General features: G+C 46.1%; 2 protein-coding genes across 2 annotated transcripts in view; both read left to right on the top strand.

The window, feature by feature from the left end:
* LOC142802704 (uncharacterized) overlaps positions 1 to 19389 on the top strand; it is a 200421-nt gene that overhangs the window by 167536 nt on the left and 13496 nt on the right. The window lies entirely within an intron of this gene.
* Positions 1691 to 18295, top strand: LOC119178574 (putative serine carboxypeptidase CPVL). Its single transcript, XM_037429785.1, has 6 exons — positions 1691 to 2023; positions 5434 to 5779; positions 6455 to 6712; positions 9308 to 9570; positions 14917 to 15093; positions 18137 to 18295. Exons 1-6 carry the CDS (start codon positions 1691 to 1693, stop codon positions 18242 to 18244), a joined length of 1485 nt encoding a protein of 494 aa, XP_037285682.1. The 3' UTR covers positions 18245 to 18295.

Below are 19389 nucleotides of genomic sequence, written 5' to 3' on the forward strand. Positions count from 1 at the left end.
AAGTGCGCTCTTGGTGTTTCCCATAGCATATACGATTTCAATTTCTGTATAACCTAATCAGGAACCTATTCCACAAGTGGATTCAGTCAAGTACTTAGGAATGATTTATAATGAAAAGCTTAACTGGAGCCCACACATAGAATATATAACAGCAAAGGCGCAACGGGCGTAAGTTGATTACACAGGCTAAGCAACTGAAAATACGGGCTGCGCAGAAACACGATGTTAACGGTATGTACATGCAAGCAACAGTGGAATTTGGGTGCGTATCATTCTCGGGGGCTGCTGCTTATAAAATGAAATCTCTAGTAATGTTAGAGCGAGAAGCCCTGCGAATATGCCCCGGGACTTCCCAGGTTCATGGCAAATAATGTATTGTATCAGGAAGCACGCTTGCCATCACTCCTCTGTCGATTCCGCATCCTAACGGTTCAGACCTTCTTCAAGTTCGACAGTTTACCGGCTCGAAGATCAGAGTTCGCATTTATCAGCGACCCTGACTCCTCCTTTCTTGCACATTGGCAAAGATTTCATACACCTCAGATAATTTTCGTTAAAGAGAAACTGGATTGCATAAATGTAGATATCAAAACGGTAATTGAAACTAATTCCTCAACCCTCAACATTAGGATAGAGTATGATGAAACCTTCCGCCCACGAGCCAAGTTGAAGTCTCTTAGATGTTTGAACAATACATTAAAATATTACCTGGTGCATGTAGAAACAAATAACGTAATAGCTACAGATGCTTCTGTGAACAATGAAAAGGCAGGCGTGGGAATTGCCTCTGATTTCCTCGGCTGGTCTTTCTCAGTGAGTCTTACAGATTTCACTCAAGTATTTGAAGCTGAGCCAGTAGCCATTGTTTTAGCACTTCGAAAACTTCCTACGACCGAAACCCGAGCAATCATACTAAGAGATTCACTTTCGGTGCGTGCAGCTCTGACAACCTGAGAACAATCTTGTGCCCTATAGCAGCGTTTCGCACATTAGCACCACCGCATTTAAAACTCCTGAAATTAGTGTGGGTCGCAGGTAACTGCGGGCTACAATTAAATGAACTGGCAGATGCCTTGGCGCGAGCATCACTTGATGGACTAACGATTTCGGCACTTCTAGAGTTGGAATACTTAGCAGGGATTAAATATAGAAAATCCGCTGCTTTTACAGATAGTTTAGAAAATACCACAAAATGAACAGGTTATCACCACCTCGCATTTCTATGGAAATTTCAGAGGAGTCAGTCCAAAAAACTTGAAATTAATATCTCCAGATTCCGGTGCCGCGTCCCCCCCTTCAATTTTTATTTACACAGAGCTGGGGTGACACTCTCCCCCCCTTTGTTCGCTCAGCGAAGAATCGGAAACTGTTGAACATTATCTTGTCTGATGTCGAAACTACGCAGCTTTAGGAAAAGACTTCTAGTTATGCCGTTTGCGAAGCTATGTTTAAGTTTAACCACAGTAACTGTTCTAAATTTTGGTGCCTCCGTTTTGGGAAATTGCCGCAGACATGTATTCGAACGAAATTACACACCGCATCGGTGTGTAATTTCATTCACTCGTCGTCCCCGCGCGTGAAATGCCCGCACGACGCACAATGAACGTCGAGCACATCCGTCGAGCGAAACACGACACGACCGCCGACGCGCCGGCAACGTGTTCGGATCCGCCGACCGTGCTGCGGAAGCATGCGGCCGAGCTGCGACGCTGGCGTTTCGACACTGGCGGTGCTTCGGGGGGCCGGCGCCGTGCTGCTCGTCGCGCTGGTGCTTCTTCAGTGCCAGCGCGGCGACGCTTGGCCGTACCGGCAACAGCGCAAGCGCACGGGCACGGCGAGGAACGAAGAAGAGTTGCCCCTGTACCTGACCCCGTACGTGGTGCAGGGCAGGGTACGCGATGCCCGAGAGCGCAGCCGCGTCGGTGCCATGGCGGGCTCGCCGGACATCGAGAGCTACGCAGGATTTCTGACAGTGCGGGAGCGAGAACCTAACCACCTGTTCTTCTGGTTCTTCCCGGCCCTTGTGAGTACACCAGCCGGTAGTGACATGGCCAAAAACAGAAAGGTCTTCTTGAGGGGAAGGGGGTTCAACCGTATTTTCGTACGCGAGCCTGTATACGTGCTTGCATGTATACACATACCTAATTGAAAAAAAAAAAAAAGGGCGCCGAAAGAGGTTCAACACCCATCTGTGCCAATGACAGAAGGCACCAGTCGAGGGTCATGGGAGGTCTGACAAAAGTGCAGCTTTATAGGCGAGAGCAAAAACGTTGGAAAGCCTCATCTTACATAAAAACGAATTACATTGTGCTGGTAAATGCGCCGAGAAATTGTTTCCAGTGGTAAATGTGTGCTCTCTAGCTCCTACGTTCAGACATCGGCCATTTGGGCCGATGTATACCCGACCAGAAGTGAGTGAGACCTCATACACCACGTCAACCGAGTGATCTATCGTATACATACGACGAAGCGTGTTCCCACACATGGAGGGCCTTCAGTGACCTAAAAATGCGTGGACACAGGCCGCCTACTTGCACAGCGCAGGAGATACCCCAAGCGCGTTGTAAGTGATGGCCACATTCTTGAGGTCGTGAGATACGTTATCAACATAAGGTGCAGCCACAGGTCTTTTGACCATGGACTGCCTGGTTTTTCTTGTGCCCTTTAACTTTTGAAGGATGGCTTCGGAAACGGAAACAACGAGAGAGCTAGGATAGTCAGCTGAATGCAGTCGCTTAACCTGATTCATGAAAGTATACTGCATGCTGTGAGGGAAATATTTCACCAGCGTATACTTCAAGACACATGGTGGCGATGGTACTTTTAAGAGGTTTAGAATGAACCGCATCGAACGGTAAAAGTTCTTTCTGTGATCGTGAGGCCCAGCACACATTTCGTTCCGAGAAAATGATGTTCAAGCCTAAAAACTGCAATTCATTGTCAGTGGCAAGCTCATGCGAGAACGATACGAAATTAGCACGTTATATGGAAACTGCCAAAATTTCATCCTGTGAGTTAATGGTGGTCACAAAAGTGTTATTGATATAAATCCCTAAAATAGTCGGCAGATCCCACGTACGATGGGAATCGATGTTATGCGAAGCGTGCGGAGGGTAGGTGACTGGTGTAATTTTTTTATTAAGTGACACGTTGCGAAATGACGCTAAATATATGCAAAAGTTTACGCGCAGACATGTTAAACAGTCGCAGTTCCTCATCTTTGGTAGAACAAAATCAGTCTGTAAGGGTAAGACTGTTTTACTATTGTGACAGTCTGGTGACGACGTGAATAATGTGAGAATCCCATCACGTACGTGGGATCTGCTTCTGAACACAAAGATGGCACGCTCAAAGGCTAATTAAAACTCCGTTCGCTTCAAAACAGGTTTTAACAACTGAAAACAGCTCTGAGTGCGACCCTGAATAAAACAAATCATATATATGCATCTACCGAGAAGGCATTCGCGCGATCATGGAAAATCTGCAAGGCCTGCGTAACATCACTCGAGTTTTTGACCGTGAACAGATCTATACTATATTTACCGTATGCTAAGCTGCTTAGACGAAAATTCGCTTACATGCAGCCGCCATGAGTCTCATTCACTCACAATGCACCCGAAGGGCTTGCACACCTTGTGTGTTTTAACGCGGAAACACACAGACAACGTTGGTTGCTTAGAAGGGCTAAGGGGCCATCGACAATTTTGAAAGTTTTAGGTCCAAAGCCAAATCGTCTTGGCATTTACCTTGTTAGCTTGGGAGTTCACTGGCACGAGTTTTATTTAACCTTTGACAGTGCCGCAGGCGTTTTCCTTGGTAATGTGATGACTTTGTTAGAATACTATTACGTCGTCACACTATGCAGTAAATGCGAGAATACGTTATTGTTCAGGACGTCACATGTTTTAAAATCTGCAATACCTCTATTATCCACCTAATCATATCGACACATTAACGCGCGAGTTGAGCAAATCGCCCAGCTGATACATTTTTCAATCGCGGTGCACTTAAAATGGACTGGTAATGCCGTAGCGCACATGACACAATCTTGATTTTGCTGTTAAAATGGCCAAATTTTATTAAAACAAGAAATACAATATTTCTAAAAACAATAGGCACACTTTATATTAACAAAAGCCTAGCTTTACTAAAGTTAGATGAACCTTTTAAGCATCGAAAAGTATGATTCCCAAAGGCTATATGCTTTTTCCTAAATGTGATTACAAATGCACCCCGGATCAATTTCGTGGAAAATGCATCACAAACTTCAATAAATAAAAAAAATATCAAAAGTCGTTTATCACCATCTTCCGACGACTTTTTAAACCCTAACAGTGGTAATCTTGAATGCCACAATAAATTTGATATATCTATACATTTATTTTTTCACATTGAATCAGCATAAACTTACCTTCTTAGTAAAATATAGGCCATGAAATCGGACGACACTTTCAGCCCACGAAATGCAGCCACGTCTTTCAAATCTTGTATTTTTCGATGTTTGAAAGTTTCATGCAATAATAATTTTATATTTCGTATTGAACCTTTCTTGCAAGAAATGCTCCGGTGGTCAGTTTCACTGAAAATTGATGAAACTTTCAAACATCCAAAAATACCTTATTGGCGAGAATTGCACCCTTATTGATGTTGGATTGAAGCACCAAGAAATACAAGATTTCCGAAGGTCATTAACTTACCTTCCTCCCAGCGCAAGTCCCCGCCCAAGAGCCAGGGAACTCAGCCAGATTCTATTTAACCCATTCTAACATTTCCCCCCTCTCTCTCTTACTGCCTTTCTATCCCCGATTCTTCCTCTAACCGAGTAGGAAGTCAGCGCACCGGCCCGATTCTCTGCTTTTCAATAAAGACGTCTCTCTTTCTCTCCTCGGAGGTGCCGGCTCTTCATTACGCCCATTTCAAGAATGTGTTGAATCGAGCATTGACTGTGCAACCATACGCAGCGACCGGTTAATCGAATGCCAGTTTTTTCACTCGCTTCTGATTAGATGTAACCTGAAAATTTCGGTGAGTTGGTGATGCACAGTGAACCACAGCGCAACACCGAGACGAGGACGATAAGAAAGACACACAGAGCGCCGTGTCATTCTTTCTCCCTATCGTCCTCGTCCCGGTGTTGCGCCGCGGTTAACTATGATAAACGGTTGGTTTGCATGATGGGCTTGGCTTTCTGGTCAAATGTTTTGAGAGGGAGATGATTTATGAGGCACCCTGCTTCGCTGTCTGCTGAAGACATGCATGCCTTTACATGGGTTGCATGAAATGGTTGATATGAAACCAGAGGCAAGGAGGTCGTGCTATGCGGACATCATAGCACTCTCTGTGTCAACGCATGTGCCACATCAGCACTGACACTTGTTTCCGGACGAGCTATTACCAGCAGTTATAGAGAGCACGCATCTACTCTCCGCGCAGAAGAAGCACCCCGGCGGTCCGACTCCGCTCGTGCTGTGGCTTCAGGGTGGGCCAGGCGAGCCCTCAGTGTTTGGGGCGCTTGTGGAGCATGGTCCACTGCGTGCCGTCACCGACGGCACGGCGGCCTTCAGAGCGCACACGTGGGCCCAGGAGGCGTCGGTCGTGTACGTGGACCAGCCGGTGGGCACGGGCTTCAGTCACTCGCACGACGGCGTTGACGACCGCTGGTACTGCGCCAACGCCTCCGACGCAGCCGCTGACCTCTACGAGTTCATAGGCCAGTTCTGCGTCATCTTTGCCGAGTGCCACAACGCGGACTTCTTCATTGCAGCCGAAAGTTACGCAGGTATACGGATGCGGTAGCCAGACATGGCAGCTATGCGAACAAGACTTTAGTCCTACATGTCTTAACTTCACGCCGCATCATAAATCAGAAAGCAAGTGACTCGTACAATAACAAGTCATTCGTTCCGTGTGGTATACACATGTGTCATAAACCTTGAGTTGAAATCAACGGGAAGAATGTTTTCGGAAACTAGTCCGCAATAGAAGACGCGTTGCCATTATAACAATTGATGTCCGTTTTTTTTTTGTGCATTTGTGCTCTGCTCGCACACTTAGTCTCTTCGCGCCGTTTACAGAATTATCAGCAACGCTGTCGGCTCTCGAACACCTGTGGAAGCCCGCTGTATAAAGAAGAGGCCAAGTTCCAGCCCAGTTTTGCAGCGTTGACACATTCAATGCTCGGTATGAAACCACGAGCACTGTACGATGAACATGTCCGCACGTTCGATGCTGTTGTTTTTTTAACTCACTAAGTCTGTACAGCCGCGCGTGAGTTAACTGTTTCAATGTATGCGGTTATAGTACGGTCGATGCGGTTGAAGTCGGCAAATACATATTATGTAGCCAGGGGAGATAATATGCCAATAATCCACCGACCTTTACGGTTATGACGAGACGGCCCTGTTGAGAAAGTTGTCCCTCTTGCGCATACCGAACGAACTTTCGACCATTGCAGCCAAGTTCGCTTTGACACTGGCAACCATGATGAAGATGATGCGGGACGAAGACTCCCTTCCGCGGCTCAAGGGCCTCGTCCTGGCCAGCCCGTTTGTGGATCCGGAGAACCAGCTGGACAACAGCGAGCTGCTACACCAGACCGGGTTCTTGACCGACGCCCAAGCGTCGCTCCTCTGGGAGCAGTACAACCGAGTGGTTCGCCTCATACGCCGCGGTAACTACACGACCGGCAAAGACCTTTTAGAGGTGATCCTAGGTAAGTTCCATCAGAGCATGACTAATATGTATATATACCTCCCTTGTCCACTGTCGGCCGCCATTGAGGTGCCAGCCGCTTGACCAAGACTGCGCGCCGTTCTTTGCTGATTTCCTTTTTCCTTCTCCCCCTTCGGGGCATATTTCTTAAATAACAACCACGTAGTGCTGCTACTAGTAGTGCAAAAAAAGAAAGAAATATAGGAAGCAAGGAAAAAAAGCGATAACGACAACAGGACTATTTGCAATATTTACAATGTTTACTGAAGGCCATGGGGCTGGGTTTTTTTGCACACCGTGTATATGAAAGCGGTACTCTCACGATAGCTTTGACTGGCTGCCCAGTTAAAGCGCACAAGTTCTCGTAAGCACAGGCCATTACAGTAAACCATCAACGAGAAAGCGGAGGAGGAGGAGAAAGGAAGGAAGGAAGGGACGTTAGAGAAAGTGGAACGAAGTCGTTATGGCAGGCATGTCCTTCAGCCCTCTCGATCTTCGCCGGGCGACACTCGACGGCCGTCATCGTTACGACAGGCACTGGCGAAGGACGCCGTTGACCGTTCCGACACGTGCGGCACGGGAAGCAACCTTTGTCACCTTGCGCCGCTGAGCGGTGGACCGCTCTTTCCGGACCGTCCAAAGGAATTGCGCGACCGCGGTCGCGTCACAACAATGAGGCTAGTTTCGAGAAAGTTGAGCGTCTTGCTGGGGCCTGCTAGCTGTTAAGTAGGGAGCTCTTCGTATCAGCTTTAGCTTCAACACGCATGTTTGAAGGCGCTCACGTAGGCCGAAAACTTCAGTCTGGTAAACTTCAGCCAGAAACTAAAAAGAGAAACAAAAATACGAGGGTGACACGTACGCATCGCACGTGAGCGGCAAGTGCAATCAAAGAAAGCAAAAATGAACACCAGGAAGCTTAGGCCCAAAGTTATACACACACCGAAATTCCGTGAAAGCGCCGTTTTGTGTACATGCACAAACATGAAAACACGCACCCGCGATGGTAGAGACTAGATATAACGGGTGTAGTGGCAGCGCGCGCATGAATATACCGTAGATTGAATTGCATAAAGAAGAAACGAAGTGCCTGACTTTTTCCCAGAAAGGCAAGTGTGTATCTGCGTGTGCGTAATAGAGGTATACGTAGGTAAGTACCAACCTCTACTGACTCCCACGAAGTATTCATCCCCCAGTCTTCCTTGAGGGTGGCCGTTGCAGCCGTATCCTGGCCGTTGCAGCCGTATTTTAAAGGAAGCAAAATGCTTCAGGCCCGTGTGCTTAGAATTAGGTGCACGTTAAAGAATACCAGATGATCAAAACCTCAGGAGCCCGCCAACGGCGTCCTTCATAATCACATCATGATTGTTGCACTTGAAGCCCTAACAATTACTATTAGGCGACACGTTTAGTATTTTTAAAGACGATAGTTTTTCTTGGTGACCTTCAATGCCAAAATTTTGGTCTGTCTGTCTTTCTGTACATTTGTTTGCTTGTCCGCGGTAACAATCCCCCTAATGGCACCAAACGATACCTCAAACGGCCAACCCCATCTACAGCGCCCACCAATATTGCTCATGTTTCAGCGTTCTTGTGCGATTTTCAATTAAAAAAGCAATTACTGCGTTTATCTGAGGCACCATAAAACACGTAGATGTTTTGAATGTGTGCCTTTATACTAGAGAAGGCACACACAAGTAATTCTAAGGACTGTAGCGTTTATCACGCTGCGCTGACGGTGCAACGCGATGCTCAAAAAGACAAGTGCTTGCTAAGACGACGCGGTGGTGGCACCTGCCCGTCGCTTTGCGTTTTACTCCTTATCGCCTCCGAGACAGGCGCGCATCTTTCTCCGCGGGCGTGCACGCCCTCCTTCGTTTTCGAAGATCACTGCCAGATGGCGCTCGTGTCTAACGTGCTTCGATGCGCTCGTTCGCCTTCGCTGCGCGGATCTAGACTAACGCAGTGCTCCCAGTATACAATTCACTGATTTTCTCACGCAGAACATCAAATAAACGTTTTATTCACTCTCTCCACACGCAAGAGTATCGTCTTTCGACGACATTTGCAGTGAAACATGCAGATACGGGGCAAATTCTTTTCAGTCGCACGCGTAACTCAAGCAATGAAATAGCACTTAATAATTCATTGCAGACGATATGCTCTTCGTCTAACACATATGGGTAATGAATTTGAATGCGTCGAAAACTTGTTCTATATAGGTCTTAATATTTCGTAAGTAACCTAAGTATTAGCGTGTATTGTCACTCGTACAATATTTATCTCTTTGTAGATCACATACAATGTGTCGAATTCTCATCGTGAAATTTTACCATTTCTAACTCAAATTCAGAAGATTATATGTTGTGCTGACAAATAGAAACTGTTCATGCACCCATTCTCACATAGGCCGTGATGTGCCGGCCACACGTTAAAAAAATATAATAAACAGTCGCTTCTATAACCCCTTACTAATTTACTACACATTTCATGAAACCCAAATCAGACGCATCCATTCGTATACTGACCCACCTTATTCATACAGTTCCGTGGCGGTTTGCCCTTACGCGTCATTTGCGAAAGGCGTCACATATTTCAGACGGCAACCCGACCATCTCGACGACACTGTTCGGCAACCTGACGGGCTTGCGGCAGGTGTACAACCTGGACCTCACGTACCCTCCGGCCGTCTTCACGGGTTACGAGCAGTTCGTGGAACGGGCCGAGGTGCGTCGGGCCCTGCACGTCGGCCGCCAGCTGGTGTTCGCGGCCGACGGCGACGCTGTCACGCGCGGCATGTACGCCGACATCCTGGTCTCGTATAAGCATCAGCTGGCCGATCTGCTCGACCAGGACCTCCAGGTGATGACCTATGCTGTACGCAGTGGTCTACTCTAACGAAGATGGTGACAATTAGACTGGATAACCTAGCACAATAAGCTTGCACCGGGAGTATATCCGACGAGCGGGGTCACGTATTGTTTTCGTAGGAGTCTGGCCCTATCGTGGGATCTTTCTGTTTATGCTTACCGACGCTCTCCGTGCGCACTGGGCAGGTGCAGCCACCAGTTATTTAAACGTTAATGTAACGAGGTGTACATTGCCAAGAGAGAGAGTGAATGTTTATCAAAGAATGACCAGTTACTAAAAGTGGAAGGGTCCCTCATTCCGGTAACTTTTTGGTCTGGACTGCCCACCAGGCCCGGGCGACAAGTTCGCCCTTGTCGACCAAGTCCATCTCGGAAATTGCTGCCTCCCACGCTTGTTTGAGGATGTTTTGGGTCTGCGTGTGTTGCTGCTTGCAGCGTTGCGATGCGTGCTTTGTAATTGTAATAGAGAAGGTGTGCGTCAGGGTGTTTTACACGTCTATCATGCACTCTAAGCCAAAACGGAGCAACAGGGGTATAGGGGTTGCTCCTTTCAGGGAGCAATTGCATTGCCACTCCCATTACTCTCCTAAAAGGAGTAACTGCAGAGGGAGGAACCGTTGCTCTCCTTTCAGTTCCTCCTTCGGGGGATGAACAGTTACTCCCTCCAGTTCCTCCCTGCAGACCAACAGTTACTCCCACCAGTTGCTCCCTGCCGACCAACCATTACTCCCACCAGTTGCTCTTCTAAGAGCAACAGTTACTCTTTACCGTTCCTCCCACGTGTTCGCAGTTACTCTCTGAAAACCAACTGCACATGCTTCCAGTTATTCCTTGGGGAAATGAGTATTTATCTCGAGTATGCTTGTCACACGCTTAACACATGGCGAGAGCTCCTTGGAAGAGCACTGCTTGGGTGCTTCTAACACAAAAAGTGGACAATATTGAAAGGAAAATAAATGCTTTATTGTTCTTTTTATGAGGCGACGTGTGACCACACGTAAAAGTAGACTTCGCCACACCACAGCGAGCACTAAACAAACACAATACATCAAAGGTTTTCTGCGTCATCCGTGGAAAAACAATCTTGAATTTCTAGCATAGGGCAGTCTGTGTCATCATTGGTGAGAGAAGGGCAACTTCTCCAATTCTGAAGAACTCAAGTTTCGCAGCTGGTGTTTCCATCAGGCTAGCGGAGCGGAACGTCACCGCAGGCATATGTGAAGCATCTCATTGCTGCAAGAAAAAAAATAGAAGTGTGAGGTTAAACATGCCAGAATCAATTCATAACAATGAGTCACACACACTGCAGCAGCGCTTACATTCTAGGATGTCTACTGCAAAACGAAATGTGAAAAAAAGGAAGGTTCGGCCAAACGTTACTTGGCAAGCCATATAAATGCTGATGTGATAGACGCTCTTCACATGTCGTCTCAGACAGCAATATTCTGGAAGAAAATGTGCAGCACCTCAACAAGGCATATTTGTAGCAGTTAAAGATACCCTTAGGTTCAGCTAACTTGTTTCCTATACACAGCTGAGTGACATTTCTATGAGCCCATTCACCAATGGGCATTCTAAGTGTGGTCATGTGTGTGGCAAATAACACGTACTGTCCGCTCATGTTAAAATAGTTATTTAGCTCGTGCACATAGATGCTCTCGATTCTACTGTTCTATCATACGCTGCTGCGTCTTGAATTGTGCAATACCTATAGGCACAAGCCAAGCAGGCAAAGCCTGCTTGAAAGCAACCATTTGCAGAGGCTACATGATAATCTTCAGTATATTTCTTTGTACCTGACGCAAACGGCTGGACAAAACTATAGACAAAAAATGTAGACCGTGCTACCTTGAAAAAATGCTTTAAATTTAGTAAACTAGGGTGCATTTGTTCACTCGGTTGTCGAGGAAGCAATATATCTTAAGGCATGCACAGATATTCTGATTCTTTGTTTGACAGTGTCACAGATAGGTTGCCAATACATATATATTTGAGAGCAACAAGATGTGATGCTTCTATTAGTTCAACGTCTTGTTGGTTCACAGCCAAACAGGTTACTGCTTGTTAGACAAATTGGAATAAGCACACCGTGGTTTCCAAAAAAAAAAAAAGCATTATTAGAAGTTAGCTCCCGGTGTGAATGTCTGCCTATTTATTTTGTACTGCCTTCTACATGTGCCACAAAGACATTTGTTGAGGATGTGCTACCAGTCAAGCCAAGGTCGCATACTTGGTGAATGTGATGGAAATACAAACATTAGAAACACTGCCACCTCTAGTAAGAGCATAACACTTCAGTATCTTGGACTAGCAAAGAGGTGCACAAGAAAGTTAAGCCCACTCTTGCGGAACTTTGAACGCGAATATTTCAGAGTGGGGGAGGTCAACAAGCTGTGGCACTTTTAAACCCTCGAAACATCTGCAGAAAACAGGGTAAAGGCAAGTCAAGAAACGCTGTTATGAAGGCCTGCGCATGGACAGCTTTGTGAATCTAGGCCCAAGTGTTATGCTTTGTGCAAGCCAAAATCCATGTAAATAGGGAAAGCATACTTTTAGGAGTACCAGCGTAAACAAATCTTGGCAGTTGGCTTTTTAGTACAAACAGCAATCCCTGCAATGAAAACATAAACATTTTATCTTAACGGTAACAGTGTGAGCACACACACGGGCCAGCGGAGCCATGTCGAATTGTCAGTGCCAGTGTAACCATGTGGCATGATGAACTATTCTCTGGCCAACACATGCACAGTTTGCCCCTAAAAAGCGATGCTTTCATATACGTAGTACAAAAAGTCTGCACTTACCAAAATTCACTTGCTTTCTGTACTTTAGCATCGTTGGGAGCATCTGCAGTACAACCAAATTTGTGTCATATCCCTGAAAAAAAAGTAAAAGACATGCATCAAATATTGTTTCATTTGGTAGCAGTGAAGTCAGGTTAAGAACAGCCAAGTGGGAATCAGCCTAATTATGTGCATGCGGCAAATCCCAAACGGTGTTATTGAGGTTGTCGAAATTTTCGTCGATTGGTATTAACGTCGATATGTGACTTCAACGGCATGCCAAGTTTTCACAGCGCATAAAGATTTCATGATGCAGAATAATGACAACGCTAACGAGAACATACAGCATTTATGATTGTCTTTTACAATATTCAGTTTTGCTAAGGTTTTGCATCTCTAAAGAAATCTGAAAGATTTGGGTCATTCCTCCTCCAATTGTTCTGTCAATATGTAAACTGCTCGCTTGATGGTGCGCTTATAAAATAGTACGCAGAGGTGAAGCAAGTGACGCAGTGATGTGGGCAGATTTTTTTTTTTAGGCGTGCGGGGAGGGGGGGGGGGGGGTCCGCTTATCTGAATAGGCCGGGCAAGCGAATATGGTCGTCAATTTGGGCTCCCTACGCCCGGCCTAAAAAAATTCTGTGCGCAACCGCCTGGCTATGCCAGTGAAGTGATGCGACAATGATTTGTTCACTTACTGATTTACATACACTTGACAGCTCTAAAAAATGCGGCCCAAGGCCCCAACACTCAGCCGTTAACATTACATAAAGCCGATGGTAGAAAAGTGCCAGTATGAATGCAGCTACAACCCCGCCCCAATGTTTTTTCAAGCGAGGTAGTGTTGCGGAAATGAACTTTTAACTGCAAAAGTACACTGGCACTGCAGTGGTGACAGGGGAAGCAAGAGGGTATGCAGGCGGTAATAAGAGGTAATTTAGTCCGATACGGCAAGCAATGGATACGGCGAATAAGAGCACATCATTTCTCTTTCAATAGCGCAACCACTCAACAATGTATTGTAAGAGCATTAAATCTTGCTGGAAATGCCACTCACCTGCACGCTGATGCATGCACAGTCCTTTGTCCGACGAGCGAACAGGCTTGCAGATAGCTGAAGACGTGTTTACGATGTGTTTGTTCCACCCGGCAGCAAAATCCACAACTACTTCGCGTTCCATAAAGATAAATATACACTAACCTTCATCACGAATAAGTAGAAACGCAAATCTGCGACACACACACACGATCAAAACATAGCTCACAAGCCCGCACGTCCATGTGCTCGCCGACTACAGACCAAATGAATATGAGTAGTGCGAACGCGAACCTAGTTGCGCCGAAAAAAAAAACGTCGAGCAGTGGCAGCACAGGCGTCAGCGCAATGATTTCAGTGTGTTCTCCTAATACAATTATAAAAAAAAACTGAGGTACACTAAAACCCATAAATAAACATAAAAAGTTGAGTATAATTTTTATTCAGTGCTAGTCAACATAAACACTGAATAAAAATTACTTTGTAACTTACATCGTTTGCTACGCTAGCGCCACACTTGTCGTGCGGGCGCAGATGGCGCAGATTTGTCATTCTGCCCTCAAACTACACGGTGAAGCGTGCTACTAAGTGTATGGCTGATGAGAAGCGCGTCTGGGTCCGCTTTTTTTTTTTTTCTTCTCCGATATATCTGGGCGGGGGGGGGGGGGGGGGGGGGCTCCTTATGCACGTGTTTCGGTGCTTGATCGACTTTGACGCCCTTACTTCGCGGACGAACGGCGTGTCTAGGCTTTTTTTATCGTTGTTTTGCACGTGTTTCGGCGTTCGGTCCGCTTTGACGTGCCAACTCTCCATTCTGCTGCTGCGTGTGTTAGGTATTTGCCGTACTGTATTCTCAGGCCTTCTGTGTTCAGCCAGCGCTGCTATCTTATTATCTACGGATGCTAAAATAAATCACTGTTTTGGTTTGGTGAAGTTTGGCACACAGAACAAACAATAATCTGGCCCATGAATATCAATGTGGGCGGCATGCATATTTGTGTGGGGTGTCCTGCCGGGGAGTAACCGTTGCGTGACGAGAGCATTTACAGCGGTTCCTCCTTCCGTTGCTCCCTTACAAACTTAAGATGAATACAGTTGCTCCCCCATTCTCGAACAAGTCGGCCATCTTGTTCCGCTTGGTCTTTTCTGAGAGTAACAGTCGGTCTGAAGGAGTAAAAACAGCCGTTGCTCCCATTTCGGCCATTTTTGGCTTAGAGTGTGTATACAGTGTGGGCTCGTGTAACGTGTATGACATCGGTCTGATACGGTGCGATATGATGCCGTGTGCAAACGTATAATGCTGTGAAGTCGCCTTGTATGCCTTCGTTTAACGTGGGTTTTAGATGGTAAGTTAGTGGTACGGATTCTGACTGCCGGAATGCTTCTCGTCACCGCGACACACACAATACGTGAGAATGACGGCAGTTTACGCAAGAGGCGCTCGGCTGTGCAGCACCCAGTGAACCAAGTCACGCTAGAATAATTAAGTCCAGTCACTGCAGCCGCGTAACTATTGCAGGTGCTGGTGTACGTTGGCCAAAAGGACCTGCTCACTCCCATGAGCTCCGTGGAGCGTTTCATGAAGACGGTTAATTGGAAGGGCCAGCGCATTTACGCCACCACGCCGAGGCTTCCCTGGCGATTGGGCACGGACCAAGTGCTGGGTTACTACCGCCACGTGCACAACTACACCGAGGTTCGCATAAGGCATCTTTTTTGTTGTTTTTTTTTCGTTGTTTTTTGTGGCACGAGTGTCACACTTGTTTCTCTCTCAAGCACTTTCTGTCTAGCACTAACTTCCGGTGTTAATCATATTCAAAAATCAATTCTTCGAAAGGAGATAACTCGATGGCCCGGTTGAGGTATTTATTATAATGGGTACTTATGACGCCGGCACATCACCTTACTTAAGGGACAATCTGCATAATAATAATAATAATAATAATAATAATAATAATAATAATAATAATAATAATAATAATAATAATAATAATAATAATAAATGAAAAATTTAGTTGAGTTTATTGAATTTTGTGAGCAGCTGGGATTGTTACGGCACCGGGCGGAGAAGACTTCAACTACACGCTTCTTTCTTAGCGGCCTCTGAAATACTCTCCGGCGGTGTTCAAAACACAAGATTAGCTCTGAGAATACAGCATTTCACACAAACTCTTACACGAAGGTGCCACTACAAGATACCTAAGCGAAGAATTCAGGTGACCTCCAAAATTTTTTCCTCGGTAACATTATAGTGGAATAAAAGTGTTCGTAGAGAATTTCGCAAATACATTTTCATTAGTGTGGTCTCCCTTCTTTCATATAGCCTGAAAGGCATTTGTGGGAGCTAGCACCCAAGAAATGACATGTCACAGGCATCGCCGTATCTCTCGCAGCACCGTAGATTTTTCAAAGAATCCTTTTTAGCGTGCTTTACGGCCGCATATATCGAAAGTGATTCCAGTCCGAGGATTTCAGTCAAGCAGGCATTACTTCACAGCTGCTGATCCACAATTTCGCAACCGTTCCCATAGGTTCCCTACCGTGAATAATAAATGCAGTTAATAATCACGTTCTAGGTAATTATCAACATTTCATTTAGCAGCATGAAGAGATATTTTATCAATCTAGATCGTCTTAAGTGGATGATTCTAAAATAGTTATATCATACAGCACTGATTTCAGTGCCTGTTAAAGAACCTCAGGTTGTGAAAAATATCTGAAATTCTCTACAACGGCGTTTTTAATATGGCTTGCGTCCCTTTTCGACGTTAAACCCAAGTTACATACTGTAGTGGCGCCATTATGCATGAGAGTAATCCAATAAATTCTTGAAAATCGGTCGCAAAGAACGATTGCAAATGCGCACGTAGCGGCCGTTTCAACACCCAGCTTGCTCCTTCGTTTGGTATCTGTTAAATGTTTTAACGCGCTTCATTCTTTGCTGATGTGTAAAGCGATTTTTTCTGACTTATCCGTTCTTTCCGTGTAACGTCATGTGAAAAAAAAAAAAACACGTTAGAACAGTAGGTCCTTGTTGGAGATGGCGATGACACGCAAGAGAGCGTTTTGAAAGCATGCGTTATTTAAAAAAAAGAAAAAAAAAAGAAGTGGTGCAACGACTAACAGCCCGAAGAATACAGACATGACTTTGCAAGAAAGCGACAGAGCACATGGATGGTTTCGGTGGCGGTCATCCACCGCCGAACATAACACTACAAGATTAAAGAACCTGCAGACGTTATCGGTAGACTGCCACTATAACCTAGATATGATACACATGAACATGAACATTATGCGCCACAGAAGCGCTAAGGCAACATAGAGCCCCGTCTACGTCACTGACAACAATCACGCGATTCGTGGTAAAGCCAGCTCACAGCCTGCGGGGTATTCTTTGAAGTATTTATAATCATCGCTCACACACAAGTATTTTTATTTTATTTTTTATTTTATTTACAAAATACTGCAGGCCATGTGGCCCATGCAGGAGGGGCAGGGTACAAGATAAATACATCTACAAAGCACAATTGAATATCATAAACTAGTCAGGTAACAACAAAAAAACAACTCTAATAAAAAGATATTTAGGAAAAAGTTGGTTCATCATTGATTCCAGATAAGATAGCGTGAACCCAGTAGAATATACCTACAAATGCTGCATTCGCACTAGTATAGTTTTCTGCCGAATATTTCTCATTTTATTCTTATTTTCTTATTTTTTCGCTCTACTTGACCATAGCCGATGCTAGAAATGTGCTCAAAGGTATTTAAAACGGCCGCTCAAGTGTGGCGCAGCAAGGGGGTGGTACACACCGGGCACGCCCCCGTCCCAAAATTTCTTTGTGCCGTGGGACACAGAGTAAGAAATTATGCTCGAGCACACTTGCCTGCCCGGCTCACACTTTGGCATCAAGAACGCGCCGCTATCGAAACAAACTTATGCGTTCCGCCCACTGCTGGGAGTTTCCACATTCCTGAGGAGGCAATGGCGAAATTATCGGTTTGCCGTCACATCCGGTAGAGTGAGGTGACCTTAGCAGTCGGGTATTACTTAAGTGGATTTTAAATGAAACGGAATGGACTGAATAGAGTAGTGCTTGAGTACTCATATTTTGTCGGTGGCGTTGTTTGACTACAGCGACACAACACTGCGAGGCCAGATACCGACGCTGTGCCGGTTCAGTGTCCTCACTATATTTACCGGCATCACCACTACAAGAACTAGAGTCGACAGCGATACGTCGGGCGTGAGGTTTCTGCTCAGGTCCTCTCCCGCGCCTCCTGGTGACTGGAAGTCACGCAGCATTGAGCGGGCTTTACCTCACTGCTTCGTGATGCCATAACATGGTGGCGGTGGTGGTGGTGATGATATTTCGCGTTCGACTAACTTTCCATCTCGCAAACGACGTCACAGGAAGTCCTCGTAGCGCACCAGTGTGGGCTCGAGTCAACTACGACCCTCTATTTTGAAGAACGCGAACTAAGCGAAAAGAAATCCTGATATGACACATACGCCATCAAAAAATCTCACATGAACACATATGAACCTTCTGTGTTTTTGTATGGTCATACAAGATTAATAAATATGTGCTACATATGTCATAAGATTTTTCTATAGAGACTTTCCAACATTGGTCCTGTTTTCTTGCGTTGTCAACTGCATTTGCTGCTTCTATTACGCAAATTCACGGCGAAAGCCATAAGAGATAACCCGCACTTGGCATGCCCTCTCTGCACAGGTGCTGGTGCGGGGAGCCGGCCACGTGACAGCTTTCGACAAGCCCAGAGAAGTGTTGGCTCTCGTCACCAGGTTCATATACGGAGCACCGATCGACGATGCACGCTGAGTCATGACACCGAATAAATTTGTCGCATCGCACCGTCTACACGGTACAAAACGCCTATGGTTCGGTCTTTCGTCGAACAAAGCGCGCTCCATTCGAAGTACAGTGCCACTGGCTTATTACGGATCGCGCAAGGCGATTCATGCGTGCTATACTCGCGGACAACTTTTCTTGGCACTGAAGGTCTGCTTCGCGTAGGGCTACATGTACGGGAGCGGAGCCTACGCGAAGTAGTCCGGTTCGGCACACGTCTCTTAACGCTGTGAAAAGTGATGGGAAACTCACCCCGAGATAGAGCGGAGTCACTGCCTGGTGGCCACTGGCTCCCTGCGTCGTCTTCTAGCCACATACGTCTAGCATGCCCGCGTACCTCATGCTCAACCTCAAAGGGTGGGTCGTCCCGCTCTGTTACCACAAGCTTTATTGCTCGTACCTTTGCCTATACCACGATCTATAGACAGATTGATTGATTGATTGATTGATTGATTGATATGTGGGGTTTAACGTCCCCAAACCACCATTTGATTATGAGAGACGCCGTAGTGGAGGGCTCCGGAAATTTAGACCACCTGGGGTTCTTTAACGTGCACCCAAATCTGAGTACACGGGCCTACAACATTTCCGCCTCCATCGGAAATGCAGCCGCCACAGCCGGGATTCAAACCCGCGACCTGCGGGTCAGCAGCCGAGTACCTTAGCCACTAGACCACCGTGGCGGGGCGACCTATAGACAGACACACGTGGTCTTGCTCGGTTGTATGCACTGCAATGCGATCAGTTCGTGCTCTGCCGAGAGTACTGTCTATCGTCGTCGTACCCTGCGTTCGCCAGGATCATTTTTGGGTATAAGTGCCGCTGTGTAGTTTAGGCACATCGTAATGTGCACTTGGCGTAATCCCAAACTCGAACATGAGGAGTATTCGAAATTGCGTGAATGCATTACTTTAGTGACTCAGTGATAAACGAAGTTTTGCATTGTTGTTGGAATTCTAACTGCGGCGCTGTTGCTTTTAAAATATACGACGAGCTTAAACTACTCTTGAGATAACCTTTTATTGTACGGTTCTGGTCACACTACAGCGAAATATTTGTCTATCACATTCTGACACTTCGGTGCTTAAATTGTCCCTCGAAAATAACAGAAAGTG

This window comes from Rhipicephalus microplus, chromosome 1, assembly GCF_043290135.1.
Source record: "Rhipicephalus microplus isolate Deutch F79 chromosome 1, USDA_Rmic, whole genome shotgun sequence".
Taxonomy (NCBI): Eukaryota; Metazoa; Arthropoda; class Arachnida; order Ixodida; family Ixodidae; genus Rhipicephalus; species Rhipicephalus microplus.